We start from the raw sequence: 16,494 nt of genomic DNA, 5'->3' as shown, positions 1-16,494 counted from the left end.
CCCAACATACAAAAAAATAAATTAAAAGTAGTCCCTCTTTTTTGTTCCAATCTGTCTTTGCTTTTTACTCGTTTTCAACTGCAAGTCAAATAGAGAATATTGTGAACTTTTGTAAGGTGCAATATCTTTTTCTGTTTGATCTTCATTTCATGGGTTTTTCTTCTAGGTGGCGGTCATGTTACACAAGAGAAGCTAGAATTCAAGCATAGGCTTTCTATAGCTCTAGGGGCAGCTAAAGGTGATCCTCTGCAAAATCAGTGAGCATTTGGGTTCCCCTGGTATTGGTTTATCTTTTGTTTGGGAAAATAATTATGCCTGTCCTAGTAGTGGTCTGGCAAAGATAAGCTTTCACAATACTTAAGGGCCCTGCATCCACTTCTTTGAGTTGAAATACTTTTAACAGTATTGGTTCTTATGCTTCATTCTCGCTCAATGTTATATATGCAGGTCTTGCTCATCTTCACTCGCTAAGTCCCCGCTTGATTCATAAAGACTTTAAGACAGCAAATGTTCTTGTGGATGAAAATTTCATAGCTAAAGTTGCAGATGCGGGATTACGCAATTTTCTTGGAAGATTTGAGGTTGCAGGCCCATCTTCTCGAGTGGCTGCTGATGAAATATTTCTTGCCCCAGAGTAGTCTTCTTGCTTCTTTAGTGTTTATTTTTTGGAACATCTTTCCTTTCATTCTTTTCTCCTCTGTGGCTCAGCAGGGATATGATTGATGTGAAGATCCAATGACTTTTTCTCATTATTCTGTAGGGTCAGAGAGTTCCGACGATTTTCTGAGAAAAGTGATGCCTACAGTTTTGGTATATTTCTCCTGGAGCTAGTTAGCGGCCATGAAGCAATGGATTTGCTATCTTCAGATTTGAATGTAAACATAGTTGAATGGGTATATACCCTTTCCAGACCAAGCTGATGCATTTAAAGACTTTTTTTTCTCAAATGTATTATTGACAAAGGAAATTGAGGCCCCGACAGACAATCGAGGAATTCAGCTAGTTATGCAGTTGCTAATAGAGTATTTTTCTCATTTCAGGTAGAGAATAATCAAGACTCTGGAAACATATCTGCCATCATTGATCCAAGATTGGGTAATAGCTTCACCACAGAAAGCATGGAAGAGTTCATGCAATTGACTGTCCGGTGCGTTGACCCTTCGAGTGAAAGGCGACCTACCATGAGTTATGTGGTGATGGAACTGGACCGGATACTGGAGAAAGAAATGAGCTTGACAACAATCATGGGAGAAGGAACTCCAGTTGTGACTCTTGGAAGTCAACTTTTTAGGGCTTTAAAATAAGATGGAGTGGGAATTAAGCTTCTTGGTTGTATTAATTCTTTTGTTTGTGTGATTTTTCAGATTATATTTACAGAAACACCAGATTGGAAAGGGAGATGCATCCAGCTGTTTGTTAATTGTAAAAAAAAAAAAAGAAAGGAAGAAGTTGGCAGCTGTTCCCCCCCCCCATTCTCATAGATGTGCTCAAAACCTTGTGATAAACAATTATTTGTTGATAATAGATGAAGATTTCCTGGCGTAAATTTTTGAATCTTTTTGTTAAATACTACTTCATATTCCATCTCAGGCTTGCCTGTCATGTAAGCTAGATTAGTAGTATTTCACAAGGATTAAGGCGATAACTTGAATGCAAGTTATGAGGAAGGAGTATATCAAAGATGAATAGCCTTACATAGTGAAAACGTTGAGGAAGAGCTTTTCTCGTATGCTCAGTTTCCAGAAGGCTAGTCTTTTCTTTTCATGGTATTACATGTTTAGTTGATATGAGCACACTGTTGTAGGAGACGTTCTTTATTGTCCTGCTTCTAGAAGAATCATGGTGACAGAATTTGTAAAGTTGAAGCCAAACATCAGCTTTCTAGAATGCTCATTTCCGTACCAACATTTTCCATTTATAAAAGCACAATAAGGACTACTTCTAGGCTTAGAGTTCAGGCATCCATGAGCTTCCGCATTCACTTCACTCTTTCAACAGTGAATAAATTCTGTAATGAATAAAATACGCATGCTCATGCAAACACCCCCATGTGTGGTATTCAATTCTTTTCTTACAAGCCAAAAAGAGGGGAAAAAAGATATGAAGAAGCTAATCATCTGGCATATAACATCATGAAGAAACCGCACCCTGTTTTGCTTTGAGAACAAGCTCTTCCGTAGTAGTCCCAATTATCTCATTTGCACGCTTGAGACTAACACAATAATACCGTCCAATTGTATCCTGAATGGGAACAGAATATATTAGAGGCAAGAGAAACATATAAATATTCACTTCAGGATAACTTAAGGTAACATTAGACTTCAATAGCTAGCCAACAAGAAAGGGACTTATCATACTAAATATGGTAGGCATAGTCGGTGGATACTTTCCTGGATCCCAATTGATAGCACAATAACATGTTCATTCCCCAAGTTGAGAAAATGCTTATTTCTTTATATCTCCATTAAAAAGAGTAGATTTGACTTCTCTAATCTTATCAAATATTTGTTACACTTAAGTCACCTCGCTTTTATATGCTATTAAATGGACTTCTTAAGAAAATGAGAAGTAGTATCGTAGGAAGACATCTTCCCTAAAGGCAAGTAATCTTTTGGCAAAAGTATTTTCTGGAAAAAAGCATTTATCAGGAAAGGACTTATTTTCCTAAAATATATTTAATGTTCCTGCTTCCAATAAATCCATTCAAGATTATGAAGATGGGTGAAGCCGAAGTAGGGCTCTTTGCTTCACTTAGGGGTCGTTTGGTAGAGTGTATAAAAATAATGTTAAATAGAGTGTATTTACTACAAGCACCAATGCATGTGCCTCTTCGCCCCCATGGGCTCTGTCTTCAAGACAACAACATTAGACACTAGGTGAGCACAACCAAACAGATGCTGGGGGGATCCCCCTGTTCCATTGCAAAGTGATACATTAATTGTTAACAAAACATTATGACCACCTATACAAAACATTAGAAATTTATTACAAGAAAATTAGTCACAAAAAACAGAAACAATGCCTTCATATCTATAAGAAATTTATGATGGTTTTTAAACATTAGTATGATTTTAACTTCATACCTTTTTCCTGATGGTAGTAGCACCTTACTTCGCTAAAGCAACGTTTATTTACACTCTACACTCAAATCCCCAAATTAAACCTTGATGTTTTTCTACATAAAACCTCCTCGTCCAAAAAATCTTTAATATGTGTAAAGTTATTTTACATCTGTTCAACGAAAGTAATCTTTCACATTTTGCTGGATGCATCAGGCAGGCAGACTCCAGTTCCATCGGTGTAGAATTTGTACAATATCCACTTTCATATTGGAAAAGACTTTTCAGGGGTTTTCCAGGTATAGCAATAGAGAATGCTCGTATGCTAATAAACTAACTAAATCATTTCAACCTGGTCGCTGAAAAAGGAAGGCTACTAGAGTCTCTTCTTGGTTTAATGCTTCTAATGACCAAGAGGAGTTTCTCCTTCCAAGTTTTCAGACTTCTAGTAAATTAGTGGTTTTAAAATTAGAGAGTAACTCACAAATTCCTGCAGATATCCTTTTTGTCTTTTCCTTAAAAGACACTAGCTCAATCATGTCCATTCCAAAGGATGATGTTTAAAACACTGACCAGTTAATACTTAAAAGCGCATAACTTTCTCTAAGAAGATATACATGGTGTGTGGTAAGGATCATCTAGTCAGCAAAGAAATGAGCAACGCAATAGGAAACAAATGGCTTGGCCGAGTTTGGAATCGTCCAAATACGGAGATCCATAAACTATACAATGTGTGGGAGATTTCTATATGTGATTCCCACAGAAGTGTCTCTATCTAAATATCTGGCAGCAAGAAAAGAAATTTACTAGGTCAAGGGAAAGAAAAGAAAGCAAAAGGCTATTACAGAAGACCAATCTTACCCGAGCAACAATGCCTAATTTATCTAGTTTCTGAACAGCATCATCTACATCAAAATTACAGCATACACCGAACTCTTCTTTTAGTAACTCCTCGCAGCGCACATCAAGATCCTATACCATCACTCAGAATAGTGGAAGATTATGTTAGTAGCACAATAATGAATGGACCCCATGGAAGCATGCATCAAGGAAAAGTACAGGATAATATTCATATGCATGCCAAACATCCAGAGAGAATAAGGATTATATACCTCCAAAGTAGCTTTACCCTGTTCCATCAAAATGAAAAATGATATAATAACTTCCTTTACCTGCAAATTTGGCATGGACACTGTAAGGACCAGCTGTAACTTGTTCAACTAATCAGAGAATATTGTATCAGAATCAGTAGCTACATTCAGTACTAAATGCAGTCTCAAGTTACCATCCAATAATATTCATTAAAAGTGGGAACCTTGAGAACATGTTTAAACATTTCTGAGTTTCCTATAACAGCACATCAATATAATAAATATCTTCCTTTCATTTCTCTGTGTTCATGATTGTTTCTTTAGTCTATCATATATAATCAAGAAGACCATCATATGTTTTTTTTTTTTTTTGATGACCGTGGTTCCAGGCCAGCAATTAGAATTGAAGGATATAAATATTGTTAATTACGTTCGACTGCGCCCATAGATATCACGAAGAAATGAAAAAGAAAAGCTTATTTTCAGTACTATTATCCTTTGTTGCCCAGGGAAGGAGGTAGGTAATAACATTACTGGAAATTCATATGATTGAATGGACAAGCATTTGAAGGGGAAAAGAAGACAGAAGCTAACATACTTCTTGCTGAATCACATCATCACACAAATGTAGAAGAGTACCCCTTCCACTATCTAGCTGTTTATCATACATTGACTGTGTAATCAAGTTTTGATATGTAGCCATATTTTGTTGAAACCTGCAGACAAGTTAAGGAAATCAGTTCCACTAAAATACCAGCTTGAAGATGTTCTTAGTAATGAGTTACATTCTTCGCAATCATCTGATGCATTCAAAATATAAAACCAGTGTCTCAGCATGACAAAATGCAGAAGTGCAGAATACAGTCAGCAGGTAAGAATTAAACGATAAAGGTATAGATAACACTTTGTTATCTATCAATATTGATACAGATAGTACTGAAATCAACAGAACACTTAACGTGAAGTATGTCTTTGCACAATAGCCTATCACTGTGGAGAGGATAGCAAACATGACCCATATATCAGCTTTAGGCAATTCAAGCGAACTCACAACAGCAACCTGCAAGAATTAAGGAATACCAGAGTTTAAAACAAAGTTCTAAAGGGACGATGAAAGTAGAGCAGTCAAATCGTATGGATAAATAACTAACCAGACCAACTATAGCAGATACAAGGAATTTGACCCAATCCATTGGAGTTAAACTGGGGTTCTTTTTCTCTGGCTAAAAAGAAAGAGAAAGATATTATCAAGATGTAACAGTTTATAAGAAGCTCTACCCCCCAAAGAAAAAGTACACGTATACATAGTTGGGAGGCTGAAAGAAAACAATTAGAAAAAAAAATCATACCAGGACAATTTCCAGGTCAGCCATTGGAATGTGTCTGAAATGCTTCACATAAATTCCTCGGTCCGATTTTGCTGAGGTACCAGCTCTTCTGCATAATTACAACTTGAATCCATTATGCAAACAACACAGCAGTGTACAACAAGTGAAAATTAAAGGAACAAAATACGAGCATTATTTGTGCAGAAAATGCGCTTCAAGCAAATTACTGAACTTAAAATTAAAATAAAAAATCCGCAAAGAATGGGAACTTGTACCTATAGACAACAATTATCCTGTCAAAAGTAGGCTCTTGAATTGTTATCTTGCTCATCAGACTACGTAAACTGGATTCAGACACACAAAAAAAAGTAAAAGTTGGTAATAAACAACAGGAACACAAAGGAGAAAGCAAACATTGTTAGTGCTAGTGTCATTAATTCACAATTATTAATGTCACTCAATCAGCTAACGGTGGTGAATTCAACAACTGGTCATCCGCTTCAAGGAGTTCAGTCAAGGCATTCGCAGATATTAGACAACAAACTTTCTTGCTCTAAGAAGTAAACACATTACAAGCCATGCACAGAATTGATTAATCCGAGTTTTCCAATTACATTCAGGCTTGTCAATGCTGAAAAGTGAAGATACATAAACAGAAAAGACAGAAGGGAAACACAAAAGCATCCAATATTTACTTTGTCAGGGATCTGCTCAAAAGTCGTTGCTACTCAACTAGGCATGCATCAACAATTCGGAGGGAGAGTTTTGATTAGAGAAATTATTTGCCGGTGTCTTCTTCAAGTATTTTGCTGGTAATGAGATTACAAAGATGGGAATTTGATTAAGATTCCTGGCATCTATAATTAAGATAATAGATCTCTATATTTCGTAAGCAATAAAGAACGAGGGTAACACTTAGACACTCCGGAGTGCACTCCCATTTAACCAAGTTAAGGTCTTATTCTCTCTATTACCCTGCCACAAGAAGTGTTTGCGTATATTGTCTTTCTTAAGCACCCCCGATACTGACAAAGTCAACCAGCTTTGGCATCACCTTCTTTAGCCTTTCTGTAAGAATTTTGGAAATTAGTTTGTAGACACTTCCAATCAGACTGATTGGTCTAAAATCTCTCAATTCTTTGGCTCCATTCTTCTTTGGAACGAGTGCAATGTAAGTTGCATTAAGGCTCTTTTCAAAAACTTCCTGAGAATGGAAGTTCCGGATAGTAGCCATCACATCCCCCTTTAGAATCTCCCAACACTTCACAAAGAAGCCCATAGTATACCCATCTGGACCTGGTGCCTTGTCTATAGCACATGCCTTTAGCCCTTTCAGGACCTCATCTTCTTCAAAAGGTTTCTGTAAATCTTGTTGCTCCTCCCTGTTGATTACTGGACAGGGGTACATGTTGTAAGCAGGTCTCCAATTTTCAGTCTCACAGTACAACTTCTTATAAAATAAAACCACCTCCCTCTTGATATCTGTTGCTTCTGTTAGTTCATCACCTTCCACCACCAATTTATCAATGTGATTGGTTCTTTTGTGAGCATTTGCAATCCTTTGAAAGAATTTAGTGTTCTTGTCCCCTTGCTTAATCCACAATGTCCTTGATCTTTGCCTCCAAGCTATCTCTTCCTTTTTAGCATAGTCTTCAAACTCTTTAGTTAAACTTGCCTTTTGAATTACTTCAACATCAGACAGAGGTCTGTCCTGTTGAATATTGTCAAAATCAGTAATTCTATTGAGCAACTCTTTTTTCTTCTTTTCCATCATAGGGTCAATATTTATTGGTGTTGTCTCTTTTGTCTGCTGGGATTCCAGAAGTTGGGCCTCATTAATAAAAAAATGGGCTTCGTTAAAAGAAGTTAGGCCTCCCTTAGCTATAAACCCTTTTCTTTTAACTAATAGTGGCCCAATATCATTTAAAATATGACCTTCCTTGTGCACATGTGAAATAGGGCCCACAACAGCTGTAGTGTCAGAGACAGAGCCCATGTGCCTGTCCCTGTCTATGCCAGTGATTAGATCTCTGTTTTCCCCTCTGTTATCTTCTAATAACCAGAGGTCATTACCCGTATTACACCTCCTTTTGCCCAGTGGATTTCCTTGCGTAGACTGCTGGATTAAAGGCTCAGTCGACCCTTCTGCTCCGATGGCTACCCTCGTCGGAGCTTCTGCCCAAAGTTGCATCGTGAATAAGGTCCCTCTGTTTTCAATCGTCACTTCCTTCGGGATGTTACTTCCGTCACTGCGAACCTTGATTCTGGCCCATTTAATGTGATTCCGTAGCGTCGTTTCTTCCTCTGTTTCTGCCCAGCCACCGCAGTATTCTCCGATGATCTTGAAGAGTCTTTGGGACCAGAGGTGGAGAGGGAGACCTATGATCCTTACCCATGTTGTTTTGGGTCTATTTGATGATTCTGCTGTTCCGACTTAGTTGAACTTGCCTTTTGAATTACTTCAACATCAGACAGAGGTCTGTCCTGTTGAATATTGTCAAAATCAGTAATTCTATTGAGCAACTCTTTTTTCTTCTTTTCCATCATAGGGTCAATATTTATTGGTGTTGTCTCTTTTGTCTGCTGGGATTCCAGAAGTTGGGCCTCATTAATAAAAAAATGGGCTTCGTTAAAAGAAGTTAGGCCTCCCTTAGTTGTCCACCATTCTTTGACTCTTTCATTAAAGCCTTCAGTCTCCAGCCACCATCCTTCAAATTTGAAGTAGGATTTGGTATAGATCCAATAACCACTTGCGAGTGCGATTGGTGAGTGATCTGAACATACTCTTGGCATCAATTCCTGCTTTACATTGTTGAACTTTCCCCCCCATTCAGTAGAGTACATTATTCTGTCAATTCTGGAACCATATTCTGCATGGTTCCCCCCCGTCCATGTGTAATTACCTCCCTCAAGTTGAGGATCAATCAACTCCATATCCTCAATCATATCAGAAAATTCTGACATATAAATGGAGTTCCTTGAACAGTTCTTCTTCTCTGAAGCATACCTTACAATATTAAAGTCGCCCCCTAGGATCCAGGGTCCAGAAAATAAACCCCTAACAGCCCCAATTTCCCGCCATACTTCTTGTCTTTCAAGATTGCAATTAGGTGCATGCACCCCTGTCATATGCCATTCAAAATCACAATTTCTTGATTTGAATCCACAAGTTAGAGTATAGGCACCAATTTCCACAACTTTCCCCTCCCAATGTTTACTGTCCCAAAGCATTAGTATCCCCCCTCTAGTGCCACTAGCCTCTAATTGGGTGTATTTAACTCCCCTGCTTCCCCATACCTGTCTAATTGCCTCCCCATTTTCACCTTCTAGCTTTCTTTCCTGCAAACATATGACATCTGCCTTCCATTCCTGAAAAACACTGTTGATAATTCTCCTCTTATCTCTGCAATTTAATCCCCTCACATTCCATGATATTATCTTCACATTCATCATGTATTTATAGCTTTCCCTTTCCCCTGGTTCTCGAACCATTACTTTCAAACTTCATATGATCACTCTTAAAAAACATATTTGTTCCTGCTCAGCTTCAAAGAATACCACTGTGTCATCTGCATAGAATAAATGTGTCAGTTCCATTGTAACATTTTCCTTGTTCTTTATAGTAAACCCCCTTATCCAGTTATTCTGAGATCCAACTCTCATCAGCCTGTACAGACCTTCTGTACAGACCGATTAAATTTTGGTGTACCCAGATCGGTACATCCATCTCCCCATCAGTTTCCTCTTCTGCATCATGGAAATCCAGTGGTTCTGTCTCCACCACATTCCAGGTTTCTGCTTCCACTCCATCCATAATTTGTATGCCTGATTGAGAGACGTTTAAACTTGATATTTTTGGTTATTATTCGTAAATTAAAGAAGGTAATTAGTCTTACACTAATTATTGTCTCTAGTTACTTCGAAATAGGGGTCTAGATCACTTTTTTATCTAAGTTCTTGAATTGGCTCTATTAGTATCATAAATTAGCTTTAACACGCTAATTTTTAATACTAAGATTAATTAGGGTTCTAAGGACATCTTTTGAATTTGGAGGTTTTATCCTCAAATTTCGCATATCTTTCAATTCTTGTCTTTAATCTGTTTATTTTCGCTTCCGCATTATTTTCTTGTTTATTTAGTACCCCGATTCTTATCAACAAGGTGGGTACTCTACTTATTTCTTATTTGGGTCTAGCTTTGGGTGCAGACCTTACAGTGTGGAATCCGATGATCGAGAGTGCAGAAGTAGCTAGCGGTATGGCAAAAGAGGCACTTGTCAAAAGGGGGAAAGGAAGTGTTGATCAAAAGCACTTTGTCCAACATTCTTATGTATTTCATGTCAGGCCTCGACAAAGTAGCCGAAAGGTTGGAACGTCTTCAATGTACCTTTTTATGGGATACATAGGAAGGCACAATAAAGCATCATCTCGTGAACGAGGAAGTTGTCACTTCTCCAAAGGAATGGGGAGGACTCGATGTGAAATACCTCAAGGTGTTCAATAAAGCTATGTTAGGGAAGTGGAGATGGAGATTTGGGGTGGAGGAGAATGCTTTTTGTAGGGGGCGGTAGTGGAAACATATGGTGCTATGGGAGGGGGATGGAGGACTAGAAACATTATAAATATGTATAGGTGTGGTTTATGGAGGAGTATTATGTATGGGTGGGTACGTTTTTGGGGACATTTCCTTAAAGGTTTGGGGAGGAATCAGGACTAGTGTCTGGGCACATAAGTGGTGTGGGGAGAACGAGATGAGTTGAGGGAAGTCTTCCCTAATATATATATCGTGTATCTTTCCAGGATTGGGAGACGGAAGAATTTCACAATTTGATTGAATTTTTGAATGGGCTAGCCACTCCTAATAATTTGTCATATGTATGGAGCTGGCGAGAGAGTGGAGATGGATTATTCACTGTTCTATTTATAAGAGATAACTAGTGTGAGGGGAATGTACTTTCCCCCATGACTATATTTGAATCCCTAGAGCTCCGAGAAAGGTGTGTTTCTTTGTATGGTTGGCAGTAAGGGGTGCGATCTTAACAACAGAAAATTTGAAGAGGAGGATCACCTATGTTAGTTGGTGTTTAAGTGTAAGAGTGCAAGCGAAAAATGTAGATCATCTCCTATAGCATTGCGACGTGGCTAATTGGATATGTAGTGTGGCCCTCAACTTGTTTAGGATGCAATGGGTGATGCCCAGCACGGTGAAGGAGACTTTATGAAGTTGGACTAATAAGAGGGGGAAGAGAAGGCATGAAATGTTGCCCCTTTAGCAATCATGCGGGTCATTTGGAATAGAGAAATAGGAAGTCACTTAAAGGGGTGGAGCAAGATGTTGTAAAATTGCAAAGCAGTGTTTTGTCTCTATTTTCTCTTTGCTGTACTTACAAGGTCCCTTTTGCATAGACGATTGAAACTCTTTTATTGAGAACCATATTTTGATAAAAAGATTCACAGATACAGAAGTGCCATATGAACTTTCTAAAGCAGCATATCAGTTTAAGCAAAGAATAGAAATACAGAACCACAAAGACCACTTATTAGACCTGAGTTCCATATTTTCAATGCGGATACGTTCAACATATAAGTCCTGATCTTCTGCTTCACTATTGATCCCGTCATCCTTTTTTGGATTCTTCTGGCGCCGTGAACTTGATCTCCTCGAAAACAGTCTATCAGAAGGATTCAGAAAGGTAGGAACTTCATTTTGAGTACAATGCAAACAGTAAACAGGTTTACCATACTACTGCTTTTTTTGTATCTAAAAGCCACACACCTTGTTTTTCTCAAAATCCATCCCCAAATGCGTGAAATAATCATATCCACTTTTTCCAAGAAAAAGTAATCCGTAGTCTTATCAATTCCAATGCCGCGGCGAAAGATTATGTACTGGAAAAGAAAAAAGTAACTCAGTGGCATGATCAAACTGTTCACTTTCATCCTTTACCCTTGAGTAGGAATAATACAATAATACTGCATATAAAATGGACAATAACATGGTAGCACTAAATACAATTCAAATCAGATCAGGAAATGGCAACGAAATTGTCTTAAGAAAAGTATATATTCATACTACACACTGATAAACCTAATAAGTTTCAGGACATATTGATATACCATATAAGTTGAACAGCCAAATATACCCATGTCCATCCATGATATGGTTTGCAGATTCAAAGAAATAGTCAAGTAACTATTACCCGTTGTTAATTGCTTGTGTGCACCATTAAAGATTTAAGGAGCAGCCCTTAAAATGATGATTAATCTTATAAAAACAAGCAAGAAGATGAGAGGGCATTAGATCCCAGTTTGTCCTCAGTCGTAACTTGTAACACACTATTTTAAACCCTTGATTGCAAAAATTATCTTCTCTTTTAATAAAAATTATTGTTCACCAAAGACAACAACAACCCAGTGTAATCCCACAAGTGGGGCGTACGCAGACCCCTTACCTCTCTTTCTGGGATAGAGAGGTTGTTTTCAAAGTAAAAGTAATATAACAACGAAGTTCCTTGAATTAAATGGTCGCAAACTTTTGTTCATGTTTTGATTGGAGTGCGAATTCCTTCTGCCAAAAAAAGCAAGCGGCAGCAATGAACATCCCTGACACCTAATCTCACGATGGAAATAATAGCTTCACAGCATCACATGTAGAGGTAGATGTGATACACACACTTTAAAAGTCGATCCTAATTGTTGCAAATCAAGGCAGAGGTATGGAAACCATATGTGGATATCAAGGAATCAAGTTGCATTCTTGAACTCCACACCAACAAGAAACAAATTGGCAAATATTCAATTCGGTGAAAATTTCATAATTATAACCAGAAACTACACTTGTAGACCTAGCATCTGGGAAGCCGTTAACTCCATACCAAGCGTCCCAGAAAGAGTAAACGCCTCAATTTAAATAGCGACTTGAAGCTTCAGTAAGAGTGATACCTTGTCAGCGAACTCTGGAAGGCTCTCGTGAGGATGCTCTGCAAAATACTTCTTTAAAAGTTTTTTGTCAAGCTGCATCCAGGATAAGGTAGAATGAATCGCAAAGTCAACATGTCAAAAAGAAACTATATCAAGAGAATCAATAATTGTTTGAACCAAATTATATGCAGAAGCAACTAAAAACCTTAGATTCATCAACACTGATAGGAAGATTTAGAAGATACTGCCCGGAATGTGCAACATCAATCTCTTCATCACTCGCTATTTTAAAGTTACTTTTGTCCATAATCTGCATCAGCATAAGGAGAAATGAGGATAAAAACTGGATAATCAAATAAGGGGACGCAAAAAAACACAAATGCCATCCCCATTTCCCTTAATCCTCCAGCTAGATATAGAGAAACATTCAGAATTCACTGCTCTTAGAGCTTGATGCAAGTTTAAAAATCCATTACAAGCTTAGTCTCAATAGCAAGAGAACGCAATGCAAAATAATGGAAAACAACTTTAGAGATAAATAAATTAATATATAGCCACCATGATTGAAACACGGAAATATTCCCCTTCCATTCAATTTTGCACATGGGAAATATTTGTTAAGAATAACAAAGAAGAAGAGGAAAAGATGGGGAAAACTGAAGGAAGAAGAAACTCCCACTTCCTGAAGAAAAACACCTAGACCTCTTACCATTCACCTCACTAGTTGTCTTCCTCCCCTAAGTAAAACCAAGAAGTTTTTCTCTCAATGTTAATGGCTACCTCTAAAATAGAAGGACACACTGTGATACCTCTCATCTTCCTACAGTTCCAATGTTTAACAAGTTGACGTGTATCCAATGAGGAAGCTAGATCAATTATGCAATGTGATACAGCCTCTTCAATTTCAGAGGATCTTACACTTAATAACTGATGTATGATTCTTTTTTGTGTTGTTATAGATATTTTTCGAGGGCCAGGAAAGAGGATAGCACATTGTCCACAGGTATGGTTTTCATTTGAAGGTTCGTAAAGGTCAGCCCCTCCATACAGGGCCATAGATCGAAATTATTCTAACTTCCCTTTTTCTGTTGAACTGTTGGGCCATGGTACACACACACACACAGATATTATTATATAAACAAATGAAGATTATATATAAACTCACAGACACACATATGAGATTGGAGTTTTTATAAATTTTAACTGGAACACTAATGTCATGACTAAAGATATGCGGATACAATTGATTATAGCAGTTGATGGTGGTCACTGATAGGCAAAATCCCATTTGGGTAAATACTGCTGGGGAGTCGGAAAGAATGAGATAGTGACAGACTTCCCCTACCATCAGAGTTAGTGGCATTTTCTTGAGATAAAGGCTTAGCCTCCACCACCAGCCATGTTTCCGACTTTCTCTAACTTAAACTTACTAGATCAGTCAATGGCCAGACAAAATGAGGGAAAGATTCAATCAACTTCCAAATCCTTCATAGAAGAATGTCACCTTTGTTCAAAGTGTTTAACAAAGATATCTCAACCCTGTCCTAGCGGAGAACAAATTTCTAGGAAAAGAATATAAATGCTAAAACTAAACCCTTCTCTGAAATTAAACTGAAGTGGCTTTTGAATTATCTCTTCTATCATTATTATTTATTTTTAATCTTTAGTCTAGAGAAAGTCATCTTTTATCTTAAAGAAATGCTTTCATTTGAAGTTGATCAAAAGAAATCCGACTGCCATATGTTATGAGTGACACCTGCGGATCTTTGAGGGCCAACAAATGAAAACTCAAGTCTCTATCTCTCAAGTACACTGGTTAGGCAGTTTGGGCTTGCATGTTATATTATGAATCTAAACAGCTCATATAGCTGGCTCAGATACCAGAGAGAAAAAAAATAAGAAGAAGCTACATCTTTTTTACCTGAAACAAATATGTCAAAAAATTCTGTTCAAGAACATCAATCTCATCTGGAGATAACTTCTGCTGCTCCAGTTTTTGAGCCCCGTTCACAGGATCAAACAAGGAATACAATTGCTGCAATCACACAATACTATTCATCAACACAATATCATCATCAGCAAATTAAATTCATTTGCCGTAAAATGATGGAGAAAGCATATTTGATCAAATGAAAAGCAACATAAAATTGTATTACCATGAGATCCTCAAATTGTAGAAGATACCAAGCATGAATTGTGTACTCAACTCTCTTGCAAAGCTTCAGAAATTCAGCCCGGTCAGAACTATGTTCTGGGCAAGGAGGAAGTCGGGATCATTAGAACCTCGAATCAAAACTGTTACTTGAATAATCAATTATAAAAAAAAGCATTAAAGAGAACTAGAACCACACAGATTCATGCAACATTATACAATTTTCATAAAGGTAGCAATGAAAACAATTTTAAAGAAAGACAGAGACATGATTTATGTCTATACAGAAGGTAAAACTTACATTTGTGTAAAAAGTTATAACATTTAAGAGTCAACATTTAAGACGTCAAAACTTATACAGTGCAAAAAGAGTTTGAAGCCTTTTTGGGATTCAATCCATCAAGTGTCTGTGTAAAATTCACAAGGAGGGTGCACAGGCTCCCTCCTCCTTTTGATAAAGGGCCTCCCCGCCATTTGAATTGTCCAGCACTAACTTAGTAGCATTGTTTTAACTTTGAATATAATTTCTACTTACCTATACAACAAATCGCATAAAAGGAAGTTGTTTCAAAAGAGGTACAATTTCTTAGAATCCACGAGGACTTGATGAAAGATGGGAAGCCTTTATAGGTGGATTAGAGTATATTAAGCTTGTGTGACCATGTAAGGGAAGTGTAAGATTTAAAGTATTCCTGGTTATAGAGAACCCCATATTTGCCCTAAAAGACAATTTATTTAGTGGAATAAAACAAGACCAAATGGAGCAGAATAGTTGATGAGGATTCACATAACCGGCTCCAACTAGTTACAAATTCAAGAGAAAAGTGTTAAACTTTAGAGTTGAGTGGAAGTGTCTTATACTGAAACAGTAGTTAATTGAGACAAGTCACCTGGCTTACCTTGGAAGTTTCAGACAAAAGTTAATCTGGGGAAGGTCAAATTGCATTAAATTTTTCAAATAAAGAGTAAAAACCTTAACAGACAGCAAGGTTAGGAGTAACATCGTGGGTTTAACTGCAATAATTGGTAAACAGAAAAAAGTAGGCCCGGTGAAGAGAAACTTAAAATTATCAGATTAGTACTAGAGAAAAGGGAAAAGGGGGTTTCAGGACCGGAAAATAGGAAGGAGAAGGTAAGAGATTGAGTGATGATTAGCAGAAAGTAGAATTGGATTACCTATAAGGTCAGCGAGGGCCATGATGAGCCTGGGTTTGAGGACTGGAATAACAGACTCCCGCTCCAATCGGATCACCTCTTTCTTCCTCTCCATTTCCGCAAAAAGATTCCAAACACACAAACAAGGAGAGGATCAAATCGCTCTTTTCACTTAAGGCGACGCTAACGAAGAAGGAAATAAAAAGTGAGGTGTAAGTGTAACGGTAGGATCATTTCAACCGACGAAATTATTAAGTATTAGGACGTGTTTGGTAGGAAACAAAATATTTTTTTTTAAAAGATAAAGTGGATTTCTAACTTATTTTCTCATGTTTAGTTGGTGATTTTATTTTGGCTTGAGTATAAAAAATATTCTTTAGAAAAATAATTTATGATCCGAAAATCAACCACGATAATTAATCTAGGACCCGACCCGACACTCAAACTAGGATAAAACCCCTATGACCGTTCCAAAATCCGATCCGAGATTTGACCCAGGAAAACGTTTTTCAAAAAATAATTTTAAAAAAAATTGACTGGGTCGCGCGGGGTGAGGGTGGTGGCATAAAAAATGTAAATTTTTAAAATTTGAAATATTTTTCAAAAGCAATTGTGTGTGTGGAGGGGGTGGAGTAAAAAATGAAAAAAAATTGAAATATTTGTCAAAAACAATTTTTTCTTTTAAATTTTTTTTGACGGAAATGGCCCGGGGGATAGGGGTGGGGTGGAGTGGCGTAAAATAGAAAGAAAAAATTAATTTGAAATATTTTGAAAAAAACCATTTTTTT

General features: G+C 37.4%; 2 protein-coding genes across 3 annotated transcripts in view; one reads left to right on the top strand and one right to left on the bottom strand.

The window, feature by feature from the left end:
- The window catches only part of LOC102592375 (putative serine/threonine-protein kinase), a 9,909-nt gene extending 8,363 nt beyond the window's left edge, over nucleotides 1-1,546 (top strand). For both annotated transcript variants that reach the window (XM_006338686.2, XM_006338685.2), the window contains exons 5-8: nucleotides 167-238; nucleotides 448-634; nucleotides 761-893; nucleotides 1,041-1,546. In XM_006338686.2, the coding sequence (XP_006338748.1) occupies nucleotides 167-238; nucleotides 448-634; nucleotides 761-893; nucleotides 1,041-1,304 (656 nt within the window). In that variant the 3' untranslated portion in view covers nucleotides 1,305-1,546. The remainder of the gene's footprint in view (nucleotides 1-166; nucleotides 239-447; nucleotides 635-760; nucleotides 894-1,040) is intronic.
- Nucleotides 1,547-1,864: 318 nt separating this feature from the next.
- On the bottom strand, nucleotides 1,865-15,945 carry LOC102592048 (uncharacterized). Its single transcript, XM_006338684.2, has 15 exons — nucleotides 15,728-15,945; nucleotides 14,556-14,650; nucleotides 14,321-14,434; nucleotides 12,605-12,709; nucleotides 12,421-12,492; nucleotides 11,255-11,367; nucleotides 11,025-11,150; nucleotides 5,754-5,822; nucleotides 5,500-5,587; nucleotides 5,302-5,373; nucleotides 5,110-5,210; nucleotides 4,749-4,866; nucleotides 4,172-4,231; nucleotides 3,921-4,031; nucleotides 1,865-2,241 (listed from the first exon to the last, which is right to left on the bottom strand). Exons 1-15 carry the CDS (start codon nucleotides 15,819-15,821, stop codon nucleotides 2,131-2,133), a joined length of 1,449 nt encoding a protein of 482 aa, XP_006338746.1. The 5' UTR covers nucleotides 15,822-15,945; the 3' UTR covers nucleotides 1,865-2,130.
- Between the last annotated feature and the right edge of the window lie 549 nt (nucleotides 15,946-16,494).

The sequence above is a fragment of the Solanum tuberosum genome, unplaced genomic scaffold, assembly GCF_000226075.1.
Source record: "Solanum tuberosum cultivar DM 1-3 516 R44 unplaced genomic scaffold, SolTub_3.0 scf00004, whole genome shotgun sequence".
Lineage (NCBI taxonomy): Eukaryota > Viridiplantae > Streptophyta > Magnoliopsida > Solanales > Solanaceae > Solanum > Solanum tuberosum.
This window is presented reverse-complemented; position numbering and strand designations above follow the sequence as displayed.